The 21027-nt window shown below is 35.2% G+C and overlaps 1 protein-coding gene and 1 non-coding gene across 7 annotated transcripts in view; one reads left to right on the top strand and one right to left on the bottom strand.

The window, feature by feature from the left end:
• Nucleotides 1–1809: 1809 nt before the first annotated feature.
• The window catches only part of LOC140668556 (knirps-related protein), a 123331-nt gene continuing 104113 nt past the window's right edge, over nt 1810–21027 (bottom strand). Inside the window, exons 1-5 of one of the 6 annotated variants that reach the window (XM_072897686.1) lie at nt 15693–16494; nt 12059–12334; nt 11794–11968; nt 9690–9767; nt 1810–6696 (exon numbers count right to left, since the gene is read on the bottom strand). In XM_072897686.1, the coding sequence (XP_072753787.1) occupies nt 5572–6696; nt 9690–9767 (1203 nt within the window). In that variant the 5' untranslated portion in view covers nt 11794–11968; nt 12059–12334; nt 15693–16494 and the 3' untranslated portion in view covers nt 1810–5571. Of the gene's footprint in view, nt 6697–9689; nt 9768–11793; nt 12335–13935; nt 13955–15692; nt 16495–21027 lie in introns of those variants that run through there. The other 5 variants (XM_072897685.1, XM_072897688.1, XM_072897687.1 and 2 more) reach the window with 5 other exon arrangements.
• On the top strand, nt 19856–19927 carry Trnap-cgg (transfer RNA proline (anticodon CGG)). The gene has a single exon. It is a non-coding gene; the product is annotated as a tRNA-Pro (tRNA).

Below are 21027 nucleotides of genomic sequence, written 5' to 3'. Positions count from 1 at the left end.
TGATCAAAACGATCAATTAAATACAATAAACTTAGAATATATGTGTGTATATATATATATATATATATATATATATATATATATATATATATATATTGTACATGTGTTCAGGATAAACGATTTAAAATTGCAGATATTATACTGGCCTTTATTGACTACATTCAATCTACAAGAGTGCTAACGAGACGTAGTGTCAACAGTGATCAACAATAAGTAATTCATTGAAATTTTATCTAACAATTACACATCAAATACGAGACGAGAATGATTGCGCTATGTGAGAATAAATGATAATATACGTCTTCCTTATATGTACAAATTTTATATGTATATGTACACGATTTCTTTATAAACATTCAGAATTGCATTTGCAATTTACGTAATTCTAGAGTATTTATACAGAAGCGTTCTGTAGAAGAACTTGGGATCAATTGTAGTACGGCACAATTTAATTTTTGTCACCTGCGATAATTCGAGCTTTTATGCTATGGTTGCCACCTCAATATCAATCTTCGCCCGGATGATTAGGAAGATTATTACATTCTCCTTAAAAAGAAAAAAGAGATCATATTCCAAATTTTTTTTTAATCATAACTGTTTTATTTCCTTAAAGAAAATATTATATATACCGTAGACTTTTAATATATTATATCTAAATTGCTAATATCGATGTAACAGAAATCAGGACAATCATTTATGAGTAGAATATATATATATATATATATGTTGAGTTAATATACACTGATATACACATTTTTACACTTACTAACATATATTTATATATACACTTACATTCTCATTTGTCAATTGTAAATGACTCAATTGTAAATGACTGTCTTTGTTTCATGTTTCACCATATGAGACAATCGTGTTAGCAATCTATCTACATATAATATATAGAAGTTGTGTGATATATCTATATATATATATATATATATTGATATGTATATATATATATATATATATGATATATATTATATTCTATATATTATATGTAGATATATATATATTCTATATGTATGTATATATATATATATATATATATATATATATATATGAATATATTTATATATTTATATACATATTATTAAGGATCACACATTATTTACAAAATAAAATATATGAACGCAACAACAATACTTATGCCGGGATTACGATGAACTTAACGTAACGGGACGCGACGGAACGTGAAGTGATGTGACGTTTACATATCGGTTGAAAATATTTGTGAAATTACGAGCGTCGTAACATGCCGTATAAAAAAGTGAAAAGTGATTTGATAAATATTTACAATATTTTTTTTATAATATTTTTTTTTTAAGGAACATTTAAAAGAATTGAGACAAGAACAATAAAAGTTGATACTATTAGATTTCAATTAATTAATTTAAAAATTATTATTAAATAATACTAATTAAATAATAATTATTAATTAATTATCCAATAAAATACCTTATTTATTTTCAATAAATTTTTTTAATTTTAACAAAATTTTCAATGTAAAATATTTCTCGAGTGCAGCGCGCGCAAGAGTCGAAAGTGTCAAGTCGTCACGGAACGCGCGACGTCAAAGCTTGACATTGGCAAGCTTTGACGTCGCGTTAAGTTTTAATACTTTACGTTACGTTACGTAAAGACGATCGTAATCAGCTTCATTTAATACACTATATTTTAAGTTTTACATTCCTTTACGTTCCGTCGCGTCCCGTTACGTTAAGTTCATCGTAATCCCGGCATTACAACATAAAATTCTTTAAAATAATGTTCTTATTATATTTAATAATATTCTTAATTAATTTTTTTTTAAATAAGAGAAATAATGATTATTCGCTTCATATAACCTGGAGATTTTCTACTTAAACAAGAGACTTTATTCCTGAAGTCTTCAAGCAAATTCAAGAGGGTGGCAACCGCATAATTATCATATAAGATAATTAATATCAGATGTTTTTATTAAGCTAACGACTAGCTAGAAACAATTGGAGGACGAGAACTTTTATATATTTACATTTACATCCTCAATGTCTAGTTTATATAAAATATGATAAAACTTTGATTTTTAATGTTACATAACTATCGATCATCAATCATCATACAATCGTCACCAGGTTCTTTCATCTATTTTCTCCGATGAAAATCTCAAAGCGATCGTCAGACATTTAGCCAAGGTACACGACTTGACAGACGATTTCTTCTATCGGATCGCGAAACTATTTATGTGTCTTCCATGTAGCCTGCCTTAAATTCCAGGAAGACACTACCGGTCTACAAATCGCGTCGTGATTCCGTCTTCGTTAAAAGCGAAGTTGTGTTCGCAGTTACGCTACCGGAAAAAAACGACGGTAAAAGTATCGTCCGTGACACTTGTGTAAGAATTTGGACGCGCAGTGGAGAGTATCTACTCGAAATTCTCGGCGTTTACGACGATTCCTTCCGAATTTATTCAGAGAGACAGAATTCTTAAGTACGGATGTTGATAATAATAATAAAATGCATAATATGTACTGTGCATTTCTGCAATTCAAATTCAAAGTTAAAAGGCAAAATTAAAGATTAAAAAGCTAAGAGTGTTATAAAAATTTTCATGCATGTTTTATATATTTACATTCAAATATTTTAATACCGATTAGAAAGAAAAAATTTCATCTTTAAAAAAAATTATCATAACTTGTTTTGCGTCATAGTGTCATTATGTTAAAAAAATATTAATAAAAAATGAAAAATGTCGATATCTCCGAGGTTTTCTTCTCGTGAACGTTCTTTCTTTGCTTCCGGATATATCACAAGAAGACGAGAAGGCCACGACGGAAACGACATCGGTTAGCATTTGTAAGATAAAACGGCCACCGATGTACATACATGTGAGTGTACGCGCGAACACGTGCATGCGCGAACGTATGCGCTACAACGACGTATTTATCGGGCGACGTTCCTATCCTCCGTCGTTCGTCTTCGTCTCGCGTGATTACCGCGGATGAAGAAGCGAGCGAACGCGTGCGCTCGTTAATTAAAACGGCGGAATCTCGTTAAAGTCGATTGGCTGTTGCGTAAGTGACCATCGATCGACGGCTCGTTTATGTTAGAATTGAGATGTCGGCCGTCGTAATTTTTTTTCTCTACAAGACTTACTTGTGCGAATAGAGCGCGCGTGTCTCGCATTTACTTAGGCTCGTTCACGAGTAAGGGTGCGCGAGTAAGGAAGAACCCACGGGAGTTTGCAAGAGAGTAATTAAGGGATGCGAAACGAATCTTGTCATTTACGTGGCAGCATATGCGTATTACACATGCGCGTTGCTTTTTTTTGTCAATTACCTTGTGTTTACATTATGAGCAGTTTTTCAATTCTAATTCTGAAAAATTAAGAAGATATTTTCTTATATAGATTCTTATAAAGCGTCATTTAATGCATACTCTTATAATTTTTATATCTCGATTTTATTTTTATAGAATGCGGAAAGAGATCTACTTAAATAATCTTTTTTGTTATATGTCAAAAATTAAAGAACTTTTATCTCGAGAATAATAAAATATAAAAAGTACAAAAGATAAAAAATAAAAACATATTCTAGAATAATAAAAAAGAGATTAATGCTCTATATATTATATCTATATACATCTATATATATATATATATATATATATATATATATATATATATATTTTTTTTTTTTTGCAGCATTTTAAATTTGTAAATTATACTTATCGTCTATATTTTGTGTCTCAAAAACAGTGCATATGTGTACTTGAAAGTACTGCTGCTCATTCGTATGATAAATAACTTCTCATAATGCAAACATTTGGATGAAATCTTAGTAATTGTCAGTTTATCAAATCTATCTTTTTAACTGCAAATAACCGTGACAATATTATGGCCATTATGTCTAATACTAATCACCGACGCCGCTCTCGAGAGATGCTTATTGTTAAAACATACTTTACATTTGTACCTTTAAGAGAAGTATGACATATCTAGTTTGTATATGTTATAATATCTATATATAAATGTAACAAGAAATTTAAAATCTATTTTATGCACATATATGCACAATCTTAAACTCTAAAATGCATATATGTATTAATATATTGATACATACATATATTATATATATATATATATATATATATATATACATATATTATTATTTATGTTATTTGTGTTGGTATATTAAGAGCGAACATGATATTTATATATATATACATAATGTTTAGTAATATTTATTTTACTTATGTCGCAGATATTTTTTATATAAATTAACTTTTTTCCAAAAAAAAAAACGCGACATAAATATATGTATATATACATGTATATAAGATGGTGTATAAAAGATGATGAAACATATACAATATACATTGATATATAGTGTATACCTTAACATATTCTTTCATATATAAAAATAATTTTGAATTTGATGAGGCATAAGCATGCTTTTAGATAGATTATAATAGATATATTTGTGTTTATTTTTGCTACACGAACCAGCTTAGCCAAATTTTTCTTGCATACGTAATTGCATTAAAATAGTTTTATCATTCAACTATACGTCAATTAAATAAAATAATTAAATAAAAGATATTAAATATATATAATTTTTAAATGTACTTGTTTAAATATATATCACACAGCTGTTTATGTATTTTATTTTTTAAACTCAAACGACTCAAATTTTACTTTCTTGAAGAATTGTCAATGGCGATTAGATTTCTTGTACACGAATAATAAAATAGCGCGACGAACAAAATCACTCACATATAGAGGAACGTCTTATAACGAACGAGACACAAAAAATATCAAATAAATATCTTTGCTTTCTTTCATTACTTTTTTAATCTAGTTTTTATCGATAAGAACGTTAAAAATCTGTAAATTCCTTCGCAGACCCTTTGTGTCATTAATGCTCTACAACTTCAAACTCATTTTTTTGGAAAATTGTTTATGGCGATTAGACTTTTTTCTCATGAACAATAAAATACTCATAAAATAAGAAACTTACATTTATGTAGAGCATATATAGAGAGTGATTCACCAGAAACATGGAATATTTTCCATTGCTTTTAACAATAAAAAAAATATCCGAAGAAAAATTTTTACAATAAAATTGATTATCTCGAATGATTGTATAAAATTTTTTCTTCACTTGAGTCAAAAATTCCAAAATTTCCTTCTCTTTTTACCTAATTTTCAATCCAACTTTTTGATATTTGAAACATTCAGATTATCTTTTTTGAAATTATTTAACTTATATAGAATTTTGTCGAAGACTTTTCTTTTAAACTTTTTAAGTGGGAAACTGTTTGCTTACCCTAATTAAAGCACAAAATAAGAGCTCGACTTATGTATAAATTAAACCTATCGAAATCTTTTAGAATAAACGTGAAAAGATTAAGGAAAATATGAGCAAAATTTCGACTCTAGATATTTTTTCACTTTTAAATTACAACGAAAATATTTCGATATTTTCTTTTTGTTGGATCTCATCCCTAGAGTAGCGAAATAAAGACATAAAATAAATGTCTTTATTTCCCGATATTTTAATTGCTCTCATTTTTTCTAATTAAAGTTTCTTCTAGACTTTAGGATCTCGTCGTTAAATCTATCGGTTTCTTCGCTGACGAACTCTCTGTGTCGCTGGCGCTTTCTACTTCGTCGTCTTGCAAATGATTGTTCACAGGTATCGCGATGGTTTTCATGGAAAGATCCATCGGATTATCCTGCGGCGGGCAGGCGTCTTCTCGTTCCGAACTGCACTCGAATGATTCGTCCTCGGAAGTTCGCGTTTCTTTCGGCGTCAGCGATCTCTCCGATAACGTTCGTTCGCTTTTCAGAACCGTATCTAGGCAGAATCGATCATTATTATTGTTCCTCTCGCAAAAATCATTCTCGTTAATGGATGACGTCGAGACTCTTGATCCGATCGTCGCCGTCGTCGATGTCATGGTGGACGTCGCAGGACTGTCGTTCTCGTCATTCGTCGTCACCGGCGAGTGTCGTAACATGCTGGACGGGTGGTTTGTCACGAGGGGATGAGACGCACCGTGATGCGTCGCGTAGATGTGAGCGTAGGGCGAAAACATGCTAAGATGAGGCGGTTGCAGAAAAGCCGATGGCAGCAGCGACATATTGCCGAGTGGAAAGCCCAGTGGTAGGCCCATCATTTCCTTGCTCAAGACGGACAAATCAGCCACAGGCTGCTGTAACTGCAGTGGCGGGTGCAGCGGTCGGAAATTGGGATGTCCGATGAAAACCGCTCTCTTCTCGGACACCTCGACGGAGCTGTCGCTATTGTGAGACTCAGGCGAGCTGATGCTGGGTGAGTTTGAATTTTTGTAGTCGTCTAGACTTAGCATCATATTTTCGTCTTTGCGTTGGCTACCGTGAATAGGAGAGCTCGTAGGCTGCTGCTGCGAGAGCTGATGCGGTAGCTGCTGCCGACCGAGAATAGCCGGCTGGTAATGATGTTGCTGTTGTTGTTGTTGTTCTATTTGTTGTTGCTGTTGTTGCTGTAAAAGACAATGAATTTTGAACCAGTTTGATCTGCGGCCGTACCGTGAACCGGACTTGGACATGCCGACGTGGAGACATTTTCTTAAGCGGCAGGCTTTGCAGGCGGTGCGATTTTTCTTGTTTATCACGCATTCGCCGCCATTCTTGCATTCGGCGATGCTGTTCAGGTTATTGTATGAGCGCCCAAAGAATGACTGCAACAAAAATCATTAATCAATTAGCATCAATAGTATGATTTAAGCCGATTAACGTGCGATCAAATCATTTTCCAAGGAAGAATATAATGTTACATGAAAAGTTTAAGAATTTTTAATTCCTTGTAAGAGATCAAATTTTAATTACAATAAATTATTATTTACGTGAAATATAAAAAGAAAGCTTGAGACGTATTTCATTGGCAATTTTTTGGTAGTAACGAGATATGTCTTATTAAAAAAATTATATGTATCAACTGACAATAAGCTAAATTAACCGCCACATTATTATATATAAAAAACATACATTTGTTTTAATTTTTGCAATTATATATTTTTTACAGATACATTTGGGACGTTTCTATGGAAGACAAGATCAGCTATCGATTCGTTGTTGAATCGGTATCGTGGAATCATCATGTGAGCCACGTTTCAGCGAAGACGGCGCCGGTGACGAGAGAGACGAAAGGCTTGGAAACCGGCGCGGCGGTATGATACTGCAACGGCATTGTAACACTTGTAACAGGTACGTAACATCGGAGTTGTTAGCGTGTAACCGTACGCTCTCGTTGTCTCATTCATGGCGTGCGAGTGCCAGGGGAGGTACGGGGTGCGGTGAGGTCGACGGTCGGAGGCGCGTGCGGCCTGTTGTTCTCGTGCTAATTGCCCAAATGGTGCAATTCCACGTGATTCCGACACTGTGCTCCTTGCTTTCGTGTCGCGAGCAACAATGCATCTAATATATCTCTCTTTCTCTTTTCCTTTTTTTTCGTGTGAGAGACAAAACATGTATAAAATTATCACCGTTTTCCATAATATAATATAATATACATTTTCACCGAAATACAATATAAATGGACCTAATTTTATTATCTTAAAGTAAATTTTACAAAATTTTGTCAAAGTTTATCGTACGTAGAAAAGAGAAGTTTATTAATGAATTATTTTTATAGAGTCTTAAATAATTGTTTTACAATAATTTGAAACGTATATCGTTATTGAGAAATGTTGCTTGTTTTACAACCGGATCGTTGCGAGACAACAGTTTCGGTTGGATTGACAGTTAGAATTTCTCAATCGTCGCGATTAATATGTCGCTCGACGCACAATAGACTGTCACATCGCGAATCGTCGAGCGTTTAAAGGGACGCCCGCGTGGCCGCGTTGTCCACTTTCGCTTTTTCTGCCCGTACCCCGTACACACGCTATATTATTAATCGTTTCTGGTTCGTTTGTTCTGGAAACGAGCTTTTCCTGCGGCCTGGTGGTCCCGATGCGCGTATTGCCGAGACCTATGGGCCGGCATCGCGTTCCACTTATTTTCGCCGTCGACGTCGTCGTCGTCGTCGTCGTCGTCGTCGTCGTCGTTTGTGTCCTCCACCTTCTTGCCTTGCCGACGTCGCTTACGCGAGTAAGAAAAGGAACGCGCGACGCTTCAGAAGCGATGACACAATTGAGAAAATGCTACCGTTATTACGTGCCCCCTCTTCCCGGCCGCACGCCCCCTTCATTTGTTGTGCACGCTCAAGTTATGCAAACGGCCCTACTTGAAAGCCACGACACGCTCGTTTCGTAGCACTAGCTTTGGACGATTATTATTGAGTCTTTGAGAAGTTTGTTTAAATATATTCGCGTGAGAGAAATCATTAAAAATTTGAATTGTCGCGTGTTATCTCGCAATTCTCATCGTTAAACATTGAATATACTTTGAAAATTATACGATTGTGGCTAACAAGCAAAAGTTTATTATTCTTTGAAATAAACTTTTTTTTTTTATTTTCTTTTAATTCTATCCTTATTTTTCGCACGTCTTTTCGAAATGCTTTGCCATGACACGTCTGTAATTCAACGCGCGAAAGAGTTTAATTATATTTCATCAAGAGATTTTTGAACGAGAAAAAAAGAAGAGAAAGGATTCTCCAGCGGACGCACGCGTGAGGCCCTCCTTCCCCTTCCTCGTTCCGATCACTCGTGCCGCCTCGAGACGCCGCTTCCGGTGCTTCGCACTTGCCCGCCACAATTGTTTCCGCCCTAGTTCACGGTTACGTCAGCACGACATTGTTTCGTTTCGTTATTTTCGTTTTCAGGCCCATCGTAGCATGTCAGCTCTCCCTCCTCTGCGAAATCCCTCACCCGCCGCTACTGGTCTCGTTTTTTTTCGCTTCACGCTTCTCGAGCGAGCGGTCTGACGCTGATGCCACGCGGAGATCGGCGTTCGTGTTCGTCGCTTTTTAATCGAATCGAATCGAATCGAATCGAATCGAATCGAATCGAATCGCGCACGTATGCTTGCCGTTTTCGGATCCTCCCCTACTCCCTACCTACGAGCTAGGTACTAGGTTGACACGCATGCCTGACCGAACGTTTAACCTCGGGTACGGAGCCGCTCGTGAAAGCGACCGCTCGCTTGCCGACCTGTTGTGGGTCTTTGCGAAACCACGGGAAAGAGCGTCGCCCCGCTCGGCGCAGCGTGTCGCTGCCGACCGAGAAAAAGTGCGAACGAGCCATCGAGGAAAACTTGGCTATTAGACCGATTGATCAGGAGCGAGGTTCTCTTCCCTCGGTCACAGACGTGCCGCGCTTTTTTGACGGCTAGATCGATTTCCTTTATGTTCCTTGTCTCTCGGTAGAGCGATTCTCCGGAACGCGAGTCTCTGCTTGCGGTGACGGTATCTCTCTGATCACATTATGTGAAGAAATAATTTTTAACTCGGTTTTACGTCATTACGCCATTCTTTTAATTTATCTAATTATTTAAATTTTATCCTTTTGTTTCATTTATGTCTCAATATTTCAAAACACAGGTTAGACTTTAAATAATCTTTTACCGAAAAAAATCATAGCGCAAGATGTTGCGAGTTATTAAATATAAGCGAAGACAGAGAACTTATGTTAATCAATGATGTTTTTAATGATCATTTTCAACGTAGTAATATTTTGAAGTTGAAAAGAAGAGACAAAGAAAGATTTCGATATTAAACGGCAAGATTTACCTTGCAGCCCTCGCAGGTGAATGCACCAAAGTGGAAGCCAGCCGCTGGTTCGCCGCATACCTTGCACTGCTGGTTCATCTGCAAGAAAAAACAATAGTTGTACTGTAATCGATTTCTAGTCGCATTAACCACCTGTATATGAATTGTATGTTTCATAAATATGTTAACACACATATTATCTCAGAGATTGAAGTAAAAGAAAAATTTTAATTTTTTTAGATATTGCGCTTAGAAAAATCAATCCTTTATTATCTATCATATTTAATAAAACAGTGTTATAAACAATACACAAACTGTTAAATATAATTAAAAGGATTGATCTTTTTGTAAGAGGAGATATTTTTCTAAACGCAAAATCTATCTATTATAATAAGAAATTAAAATTGTTCTTTGTTTCAATTTCTGAGATAACATGTGCGTTAGCATTTTTTACGACATGTATATTAATTCATACGCAGTTCGCAGTTGTAATGTAAACAGAAATAATACATGCACAATACACACAAGATCATAAAAACAAGTTATGAGTACGTCTTGTATGCGTGTTATTTCTCGTTTGGTTTTTCAAGTTTCAGATATAAAAATTTGTTTTCATATAAAATATCAAACGTTTCTTGCTAACAGTATAGGCAATGTACGCGATAATTAAAATTTTATCAGTTAATTTCGAAATCAGTTAATACACGAAATTATACAATATTTTAAAGTGAATTCTCTCTATTAGATATAGTGTACTATTTTTATGTAATAATAACATATACATAGACAGTGCCCCCTAAAATAATAAGTGAAATAGAGATCCGTAACACAAATTTATTCAATCAATTTGACTCTATACGCTAAACAATTTATTTAATCATTATTTCTACGCTTTTCTTCAGATTCTATGTTATTTTTCATGTTAAAAATTTTCTGAATATTTGAATTATATGAATGTATGTCGTTAGAAGATATTAGAAACAAATAGATTATTAGATACCAAAATTATACGAAGCTGACTAATATAAGTTTGTTGCAATATCGTAAAACGATAATGCGATGTTTCTCTAACGAATCACTTCCTACGCAACGGAAACGGAAAGTGGACCGATCGAAGATACACGTACGTTTGACAAGTCGGCGATGCAATCTTTATCGTGCGCCTACACCGATCGAGCGCGCGATTGAGTAAGAGAAGAGGCGCGTTGCATAATGCGCCGCTTTGCAGTGCAGCGTGCACGCGCGCGCGCGCGAATCGCTGGATCGTGGCAAAGCGGTGCGTGTTACGTTCAACGAGCGGAAAACTCTTGCGCTTGCTTTTTTTTTTCCCTCAGTCGTGTTTTTCTGTCTCTCTTTCTCGCATCCGTTCCGCCGAGCCAGCTCCTTTCGCCTTCTTTGGCCGATCGTCCAGAAAACGGACCGCGGCTCCGCGGTCTCGTTTTCACACCTCGTCGCTTTTATTCCTCGCCACGATTCCTTGCATAACGTGCATTTGTGTAGGCCAGCGAAGCGATGCCGCGTTCCGAAACAGAGACAATCGACTCCTACTCCGTAATGTTCCTTGTTCGTTTTTATTTTATTTTTTTTTTTTTTTTACTTTTATCGTTTCTCCTTTTTCGAACTCGTCGCGACGTCGTCTGTCTTTCTAATAATCCTTCGGCTTTTAATTTATTTATTTTTCCTTTTTTTAACAAATGTCAGAAGATCACGAATATATGGGACAATAGCGGTGACCTAGATGCTTGTATCGCGGCCCGAGGGCACAACTGTGCCCATCTCCGACGACTTTCATACGTGACGGACTGTCGCTAAATGGGAAAGTAAATCTCAACTAATGGAAGAGACATCTACGTTGTTTGATCAACGGAGTCTCTCTCTCCTGACCTACACCCAACAGTCGTTGACACTTGTCATTCGCGGATGCCGCCGTTTCTGTCGCCGGTATATTCTTACAGACCTATGCTTGTACGCACCACGCAATTCCGCGTTTGTATTTTTTCATTTATTTGCGTTTGCACGCTTACTTCCCGCCGTGTTACACGCGCAGCACAAAACCACGCTACGATATTCTAATGTTATAAATTGATTTATATCGACAATCAATAGTTTATTTTTAAACACTTACAATGTATTGATCGATACTGTGTATATCCTATTCAAGGCACATCTTCTTATGTGATCCACTTCCATTGCTACGATTTGCAATATTTTTCTAATAGTTGAAAAACTGTATCCGTGTCCCGTTGTTTGCTGGTTGACGCTCGACTGACAAACTTGACGAGCAACGTCGCCGAGTATTTCTTAATTGTAATCAAATTACGCAGTATATTATTCATTAACGATATTAAGAGAGTTTTAGTCAGAGAATCTTAGTCGAAAACTTGTCTAACCACTTTTCAAATTTGAATTCTTCATAGATAAGAACTATAAACAGTATTCGTCTTGACGATAAACCAACACGGCCCCGACGCCTGACCAACAGCAACCTGTGTTAATAGACATAGAGTACATCCGGTAACAGGTAAATCTCATTCGGTGGATGCCCATACGTTCCACGTCGATGCAGTCGCGATGTTTAAATGATATTGTGTCGTGTTGAGGTGTCGCAACGAGATACACACAATGTCGTTAGATAAAATCAAACGAGGTTAGCGAATTAGATTCCACTGAAAAAAAAAAAAAAAAAATAAAAAAACAGCCGTAATATAAATAATCGTAATATTATGAATCAAAAAAAGATATCAAATTATAAAATATAACTAATTGATATAGAAATATTTTGTCCATTTACTTTATATAATTATTTTACAATATAAACCAATAATGTTCAAGATAAAAAAATTACGCGCAATCATTAATAATAACTTTATTGAGTGCAAACACATTAAAACAGCAAGTAAGGTATTGTTTATAAAAAAATTTAAAACTCAATAGAGTGAATAGAAGAAATTCAATACAAAAAGCGAGATAACAATAATGCTGTTACTGCAAGATCTAATCAAGATAAGAAACCTATACTTTTACAAAACATAATCATTAGTAAGAAGTCTGTTACAGAGTAGATAAAAGTAGATTAACAGTAACGTGACAAATAAATGAAAATGCAAAGAAAAATAATGAAACGATAAATGAAAATATTATACAAACAGAAAATGAAATAATCATTATTAAAAATATTTAAAAGCTTGATTAAAATGTTGACAAAAACGCAAATAGTGATGGATGATTTTTATTTCCTATATATAATATTTCTATAAATAAAATGTTGTCGGTTTTGCCTAGGTGATTAATAAACGCTATCTATCTCGCTTCGCGAGAATTATTCGGCGTAATCGGGAATTTCACAATTACACTTGACAACGTAAGTGGTTGCCGCGCGCTTGTTACGCCGATCTCTATCCGCCTCAGTCGACGCATGCAAACAGCTGATTCACGGCTCGGTAAGCGTAATAGCTCGCGCGACTCCGTATACTGTACACGGTATTAAAGATTACGAGCTATTATCGCGAGCTACGTATTGTCTTGCCTCCAATTTCCCGATGACCATTTCCTTATGACAGCGAGAAAGTCTGGTCTCTTTAAGATAGATACGCTGTTTGTTCATTGTTCGTTCGCCGAGTTATATCCATTTTTACGATTGTCATAACGAAGTATTGCCCCGCGGAAGCGAGTCACCGTTCTCCGTCTCGAGACACTCGGACCCGAGTCGTGCGAATCTGATCTCCGGCAATAATAAAAGGCGACCCGATCTTCGATTCGCCGCCGATCGGCGGCCCGCTCGTCCGGGCGCAAAGGTGCTCCGTAATAAGCACTCGTCTCTCGGCACTCCTGTCCACCGACGACGAGACTCGGCGCGTATTATCGTCGAGAGCGGATCTCGGCGGCAACGATCATCGCCAAGATCGTCGGGGACCGCCACGAGGCCTGACCTTGCGGACTGTTGCGCCAAGCAGCCGCGGATCCGAGCGAGCCGTGAGAATCGTAACGACTCCCGCGGATCGCAAAGTTTCTACCCGGTGATCATCGACGGTGACTGCGAGACATTTGATGCACATCTGTCAGGACGCTCGCAAAGCAGCTGATTGCAAACACGGTTGCCGTTCCTATAAACCGTGCCGCATTTGTTGTTTCTTCTTTCTCACGCCGATATTTTCTACAAATAACCACCCACTGCGTCTTTCACCACCGAAAAAAAATAAACTTTCATGTCGGCCATATAAAAGGATTAGGCATGTCCCTAACGAAGAAAAGAAATAATTGTTCTCACCTCATCTTTATACTTTTCGCTGACAATGAGTTCTTATTGAAGAAGCTGAATAAAAAATGAATGGACTTAATACTATATACTGTTCTTATAAAAAAAAGGTTTTTTCTTTCAAAGAAGTGATAACTACAGAAAATTTAGAACGTTAGAGATGTTGAGTTGATTTTTACAGATTTATTTTCACTGTTTGTAAATTTTTTCAGAATAGAGAAGTCGGGAAGTAACCCAAAGTAAACCATTGAAATTCTTGTGTCTATTGTAAAAATTACTATGCTATAATCACTGAATCTTGTCTAAAAAACTGGTACAATTAATATTTTCAAGGTAAAGGAGCCGATGCTTCAAACTGTATACCTAAAATCCTCCTTAAAAAGTTTATCCTTAAAGCCCTCAAAATAAATCCTTAAAAATAATCTAAACATATTTTTCTTTTCACATCTATCTTTTTCTCTTTCATAACTTTTCCTTTTTTTCTTTCTGAATATCGCATTATAAACTCATCTAAAAAAAACTGCATCTTTACTTTCTAATTATTGTCTAATGTTGTAAATCGGCTCTCTCTTTCTTTACTGGAAAGAGTAACATATAACGCGAAACAAACAAATAAATAATACGATGGAATTTTTTTGAAGCTAAACACGATAAGAATAAAGAAAGGCGAATATATTTTTGTTTGTTTACGTGAAAAACTGAAAAACATAACTGTGATGTGTTATTAAATAACAAAGAGAGATCCCATGTTCCTTTCTTCTTTAGAATTAAAAGACTCGACATATTATATTATGTACGTAAGATTTGCAACGTATATACAAATGTATATATAGTGATAGCGGCGGCCGACGGCGATTCATTTTGTTATTGGTTACCGAGAGCGTTCGCGCGATACCATTGCAAATATCATTCTATCGCTCGCACGTGCACGCTCATCCAAATTGATCGAGAATTCCGTTCGAACGCTAATCGATACCGGCGATCGATCGATCTGCGAGGAAGCGGTTCCGGCATCTCGCAACTTCATCTCAGCGAATGGCGATACTCCAGTTTGCGAATAACAACTTCCGTTCTTTCGAAACGGAGCGACGTTTCGCCAATCCGGCCTTCGCATCGGTCTGCATGCGTGCGACGCAATGACGATTCTATTCTATATATCGCAACCGACGCTCGATCGACACGCGGACGATTTGTCGCGGCTTGTATGAAGTCGCGGACAAATGCTACGGTTTACGATGACAAACAAGTTCGCGGATGCACGCGCGTCTGTCAAAATTGATGAGTCACGAGTGAGAACTCATCACGGCATCTAATCCGCGACGAAACGATTCCCAAGCAAATTCTCATCGCTCTCGCGTTTTCGATCGTTCCCAATCGTCGTCTCCGAGGTTCGCGTCGATGCGACCCGATATCATTAAATTGTCGTAAAAAACTAACAAATGCAACTAGATAGATCGCAATTGATCATATCGATAATATAATTCTAATCGATCGAAAAGTTTATTATCTAGACATGCTGTTTAATGAATCAAAACTGTCATACCGTTTCCTCGCTATGATTTTCATTACTTTAAATAAATCTATTTTCTCATAGCTAATTCTATTTTTTCGATGCGCGTTATTAGATATTTATTTAGATATTTTTCAACGACATAATTTTCTAAAACTAATCAAATGTCGCGGTAAGAATTTTAATAATACTCCGATGTCAGCGTGAAAGAAATTCTTAATTCAATGAGACGACGAAATTATTATGAAATATTACATACATTTGTTGTTACGATGAATTAACGGCAGATGTGAATGATATTCAGCATCGATTAGGCTCAGTCAGATTTTATTCCAAGTTATTAGTGAATCACCACTAATCTTCCAAGGCAAGTCTTCTAGTGGCGCTCCTCGCCACTGGTCACCTCAACATTCGCATTTGACAAGACACAAGACACCGAAAAATTTTGTTCATTGTCTTCGGGTGATCACAGATGAAAGTAACACGACACAAAATTTCACGGATAATCAAACACACTTAGGAGGGTATTTTCCACAATGCATATACATTTCTAAATAAAGTCTCTCGCTGTCATTAGAATGTGCCAAGTGTCATCAGTTTTCTATCCGAATAGATATCCGTTCGATGTCGAAGAGAAATCACTACTAACAGCATCGAACAGTTTGAACCTCAAGTTGAACCGCACCAGTCCATGCCGCTTGATTGCACCTTGCCGCGACTAGTTTCGTGCAAAAGGTCGCGAACCGACGACGGCGAATGCGAATTCTCGCGACTGGTGCGACCGGATAACGGAAGAAAATGAAGACTCTTGACGCGCCGATGACCGTTAGGTGAATGACTTTGGTAGGTGAGGGTGTCCACGTCGATTCTTGAATCGACCCCCACTTCTGCACATTTATTTTCCACGGTCCCACTTGGATCGAGTTTCCGTTCGCTCGCTCGATTGCCGCGCGGCACGACTCGCTCTCGTAAGTGTTTCTCGAATGGGCCTTATAGGCATACTGTGCGTCGGATCGGCACAGTCTATCCAAGTGGTACAGGTGGGTTGCGGTCCTGTTGTAGCTTTGGTGGGGATTTTGCTGGACGACCGGATAATCCTACTATACTTCGTGGTGGGGGTTGACGAAGGAGGGGCCTCAACTCTTTACCCTTTCCTCTCTTCCTTTCCTACTCCTTTCTTTGCATCTTCTCTTACCCTTTATGAATCTTAGATATCTACCTACAACTCGGACCCTCGTAGTAGATTCTTTGCGATATATTTCACTCTTTTTTTTTTTTTTTTTTTTCTTTTTTTTTTTAAGAAATAAGGATTTGTGATATATTTCTCTCTATATATTACAAAATCGATGGCTAAAGAAAAAAGAATACAGAATACAAAAGATTGTTATTTATAAAATAAATTTACAATACTTCAGAGACAGACTTTGATTTTATTTGAATATTGTAATATTATAAAAATAATTATATTATAACATACTATAGCTCTCTATTTTGTATATTTTAACTATTGTTTAAAGTTTTTCTTATATTAGAAAAATAATGTTAAAAAAAATTTGTACAAGCTTTTATTATTTTATTATTTTAAAGTAGCTAAAATTTTCGATAATATAAAAAAAGCAACTTTGACTGAGACCAATTGAATATTCTGTGATTAAATTTTAGATGTAATCAATCTTTAAGAAAAAAAACATCTTTAGTCGCACTGAGTTGTCACTTATTCTTTTTCTTGCAGTGTTGACTTAATGTTGTTACGTATTAGGCACGCATTTTTGTATTGTTCTTTCGGGCAAACAATAACGTGAGAAACATTTCAATAGTGGTGACAACGACCATAGAAACTTTGCTTTTATAAGAGAACAATTTACAGCAGTTTGTTTTACGTAATGGTTTGCTATTTAGACTGTGACATTTATTGCGAAATACATCGAATCAACTACTATTTTTATATGATTTGATATGAACGCACTTACGTTACGCGTGTAATGAGATGATTTTCGAGACGCGTCTTTGGAAAGACGATCGTGATACCATATATCTTGGATTGTGTCCGATGACAAATGCATTAAATGTTTATAAACTTAATCACATTTCTCATATATCGAATAATATTTTGAAACAAAGTGTGAAAGTTATTTTTACTTAACGGAGAATCACATAAATGTCTGGAGATATAAAGACTGATTGATTAACGATATTTCTCAATTATAAATTTTAGGCATATTTAAAACAATGATAAATATTGCCGAAATTGATATTATGAACTTGAATAGTAGCTACTCTTCTTTTTCGGCGTCTTTTTCCTAATTATCGTGCTATTATTGTTTGAAATAAAATGTTGCTTAAAACAAATACGTATATATACATATACATATATAATACAAATACGTAAATAGCAGTATAAAAAAAATATATTCATTTTTACAATTATTTTTCTACAATAGATATATATATATATATATATATATATATATATATATATATATATATATATATGTATAATAACTATGTGTCTAAATGTACGACAATTAGATTTCTGATAGTTTCTTTTAAATTTTTATGACATACATCTCTGTCCTCTTTTTACAAAAATATATATTGCTACTAGCACTTCTTTCCGAGTACTATTTTAAATATTTTTATTTGTTAGATATGTTGTGTTTAGCAAATTGTTTAGCATTTGCGCTTATTCTTTGTAGAAAAAATATGTAAGAAAAACAATATAAAAAAATTAAAGACTACTACAAGCATCTATTGCTGTTTTCTTGTTAAAAATTTTTTCTTCTTTGTAAAATTAAGTGTTAAATAAAAAGTATAAATAATTTGAAATTAGGATAAATTATATAAATATGTGCGTAATAAATACAATTAAACAACCCAACGTACATTATATTCAAAACGTAATGCTATTAAAACGTTTTTAGTTATTTATAATGTCATTTTTGCCGAAACATATGTTACTCGTTTTGAACGGCATTTTTTTCCGGATTTTTCACAGAATTGCATTTATGAATAACGCGGACCCTTTCCTTTTTTACCTGCGAATGACATATTTTTATGAATAGTTCTAAAGAAAGTTAAAGGAAATTCATTTTTCTTCTTTATAAGAAAAATTTTTGACATTTGTATAACACAAGGATTGAAATTTTATTATTATATAGTAATAGAATATTGTATAGTAAAGAGAAAATCGGAAGAGTGACTTTGAAATTTTTTTAAATTTTTATTGTTTAAGTTTCTTCTCTGTTCGAGATAACCTGTTCAGGAATATATATATATATAGGGCTTGTGGGTATAAAAATATTTCGACCGGAATTAAAGAAATTTCTGTGGTAAATCTAGCGTTATATTCTGTTACCGATTTCAAAGTCGCGTAAATAATTTCGTTTGCTTTCATTTCTGTTTCTCTGTAGCTGTATCTCTCAAGGGACCTATTCGTCTATTCATCTAGCTCTTGGCCGAAAATTTACCTCACGAAATCCTCGTTTGCATTTAACAGAAGGGACAAAGAAAACAGGGACATATATAATATATATATATATATATATATATATATAACAATTTTTCCTCCCCCTTTCCTCCTCTCTACTTTCTTTTTTTGCACGAACAAATCTCGTAATTACGTTTGATAAAAAGTAATTGCATAACCCACGCTTCGTGACCTTTCTTCAACTTTATCGTAGTCCACATGCACTCCTCAAAACGCGCCGCTTATTCCACGATGGGATGACGCGCGGAGGCTGGGGCGAGTAACACGCAAGGCAAATCTACTTTGCTAACTACAGATGGAGCCATGGGCTCTGCATCGACTTCGATTTCCCGCCTACCTGTCATCTCACCTTTTCTGTGCCTCTTACTATCTCGATCAAGCACGCACGCTCTGCATATATTTCAGTATATATTTTGTGGTTTTATTTCAAATGGTTTTATTTGATCATTACTTTTCGTTTATGTGTTTTTTTACATATACATTTAATACAAAGCACCTATCACCTGGACGATGATGTAAGGTACGTAATCAAATTTTCATCTTAATGATCGACGATTTGACATTTGCGGGAAAACGATTTTAATAATTTTAAGAATATTTTAGCGCTATCATGAGAGTATACGGGTAGAAAATAAAATGTTCAATGGTTAATAATTGCGATAGATTAATTTACTATCGAAAATATATCAAATTATAAATTTCTACTAGCTACTTACATTCATAAATATATCTTGGTATGTTCGAAGACATACAGAATGTTTGTTTCCGTTTCTTATGATAGAAGTAAATCGCACACGAGCGTGATTAGACTTGTGCAGCAACTGGAACACTAATCACACATATTTCATATAATCGTATTGTAAGATCACTAATTAAAACCAACGTAACTTATGGCTGTTTTATTAGTATTTCCTTAAGAAAGAGGCAGTCAAGGCGGCTCGTTGGTCTAGGGGTATGATTCTCGCTTCGGGTGCGAGAGGTCCCGGGTTCAAATCCCGGACGAGCCCGTGAAACATTATTTTTGTTTTCTCTTTCTTACTGAATAGCAATAATAAATAATACAAACAGACACGTAATATTGAATATTTTTATTTTATTAAATTTTCAGAGATCATGTTTTTTTTTTATTTCAAAGTATAAATCTATGAAAAAATATCAAATCGTTACTCTGTCGATTTCATATTTACATCCGCTGTGACGTACTTAATTATATGTTGTTCATCAACGTCAATTAATTCTTTATCTGCGCACGACGCGCGAGATAAAGAAAGATACTAATTGTAAGAAGAATATCTTGACATGTTGCGTAAATGCATGTTCTCCGTTCATACCAAGTAAACAATTAATGTCTAATAATTAAAGTCTATAGTCAGAGTAACGCCCTTTTTTTAACACAGCGAGGGCTTATATAATCTCTTGAAAATTATATTTTATTAATGATCCGGATTCACACACGCTACGCGATGCCCTCTAATTCGAACACCGGTCTCTTTGATGTTCTAATGCGTTCTATAAAGATAGACCTTTTATTTGGCCGATAACGGGATATTCATTTTGATTGCCCTTTCAAGAGCAGAATCACGTGTAAAATTATGCTAAACTCTCTGTTAGTCTTAACGCGATGAATTTTTTATGTAATAAATTGGCAAAACCTGTTACAAAGGATAAGTTTTATTACATGTTATATGATTTATTTTTTTATATTAAATCAATGATATCTCTATATTTTTAAATTTTACAATAAATTGAATATTGTGATATAGGTATACTAACGATTTTTAATTTGTAACGCTGGAACCGTGTACGATTTTTTTTTACAATGAATTTATTTAGGCTGACTAAACCTAAATAAATGCTGACGCACAGTTAGTTAACACTGTTCATGTCACACAGAACAGAGGCGATCGAAAGGAGTGCGCGACAGATTCGCAAAGACACGCGATTAGAAGACACGTCAAAAGACCCTGACAAAAAAAAAAATCTGCTTCGTAGATTACTACAAGTGTGTAGAACGGAGATACATGTCGTGTGATCCGCGTCGTGATCGATTGCCGGCCCGTTAACGATGACGTAGCTTCTAAAATCATCGAAATGCCCGTTGCCACTT

This window comes from Anoplolepis gracilipes, chromosome 8 (assembly GCF_047496725.1).
Source record: "Anoplolepis gracilipes chromosome 8, ASM4749672v1, whole genome shotgun sequence".
In the NCBI taxonomy this organism is placed as follows: domain Eukaryota; kingdom Metazoa; phylum Arthropoda; class Insecta; order Hymenoptera; family Formicidae; genus Anoplolepis; species Anoplolepis gracilipes.
Note: the sequence above shows the minus strand (reverse complement) of the source record. Positions and strands in the feature narration are given on the sequence as shown.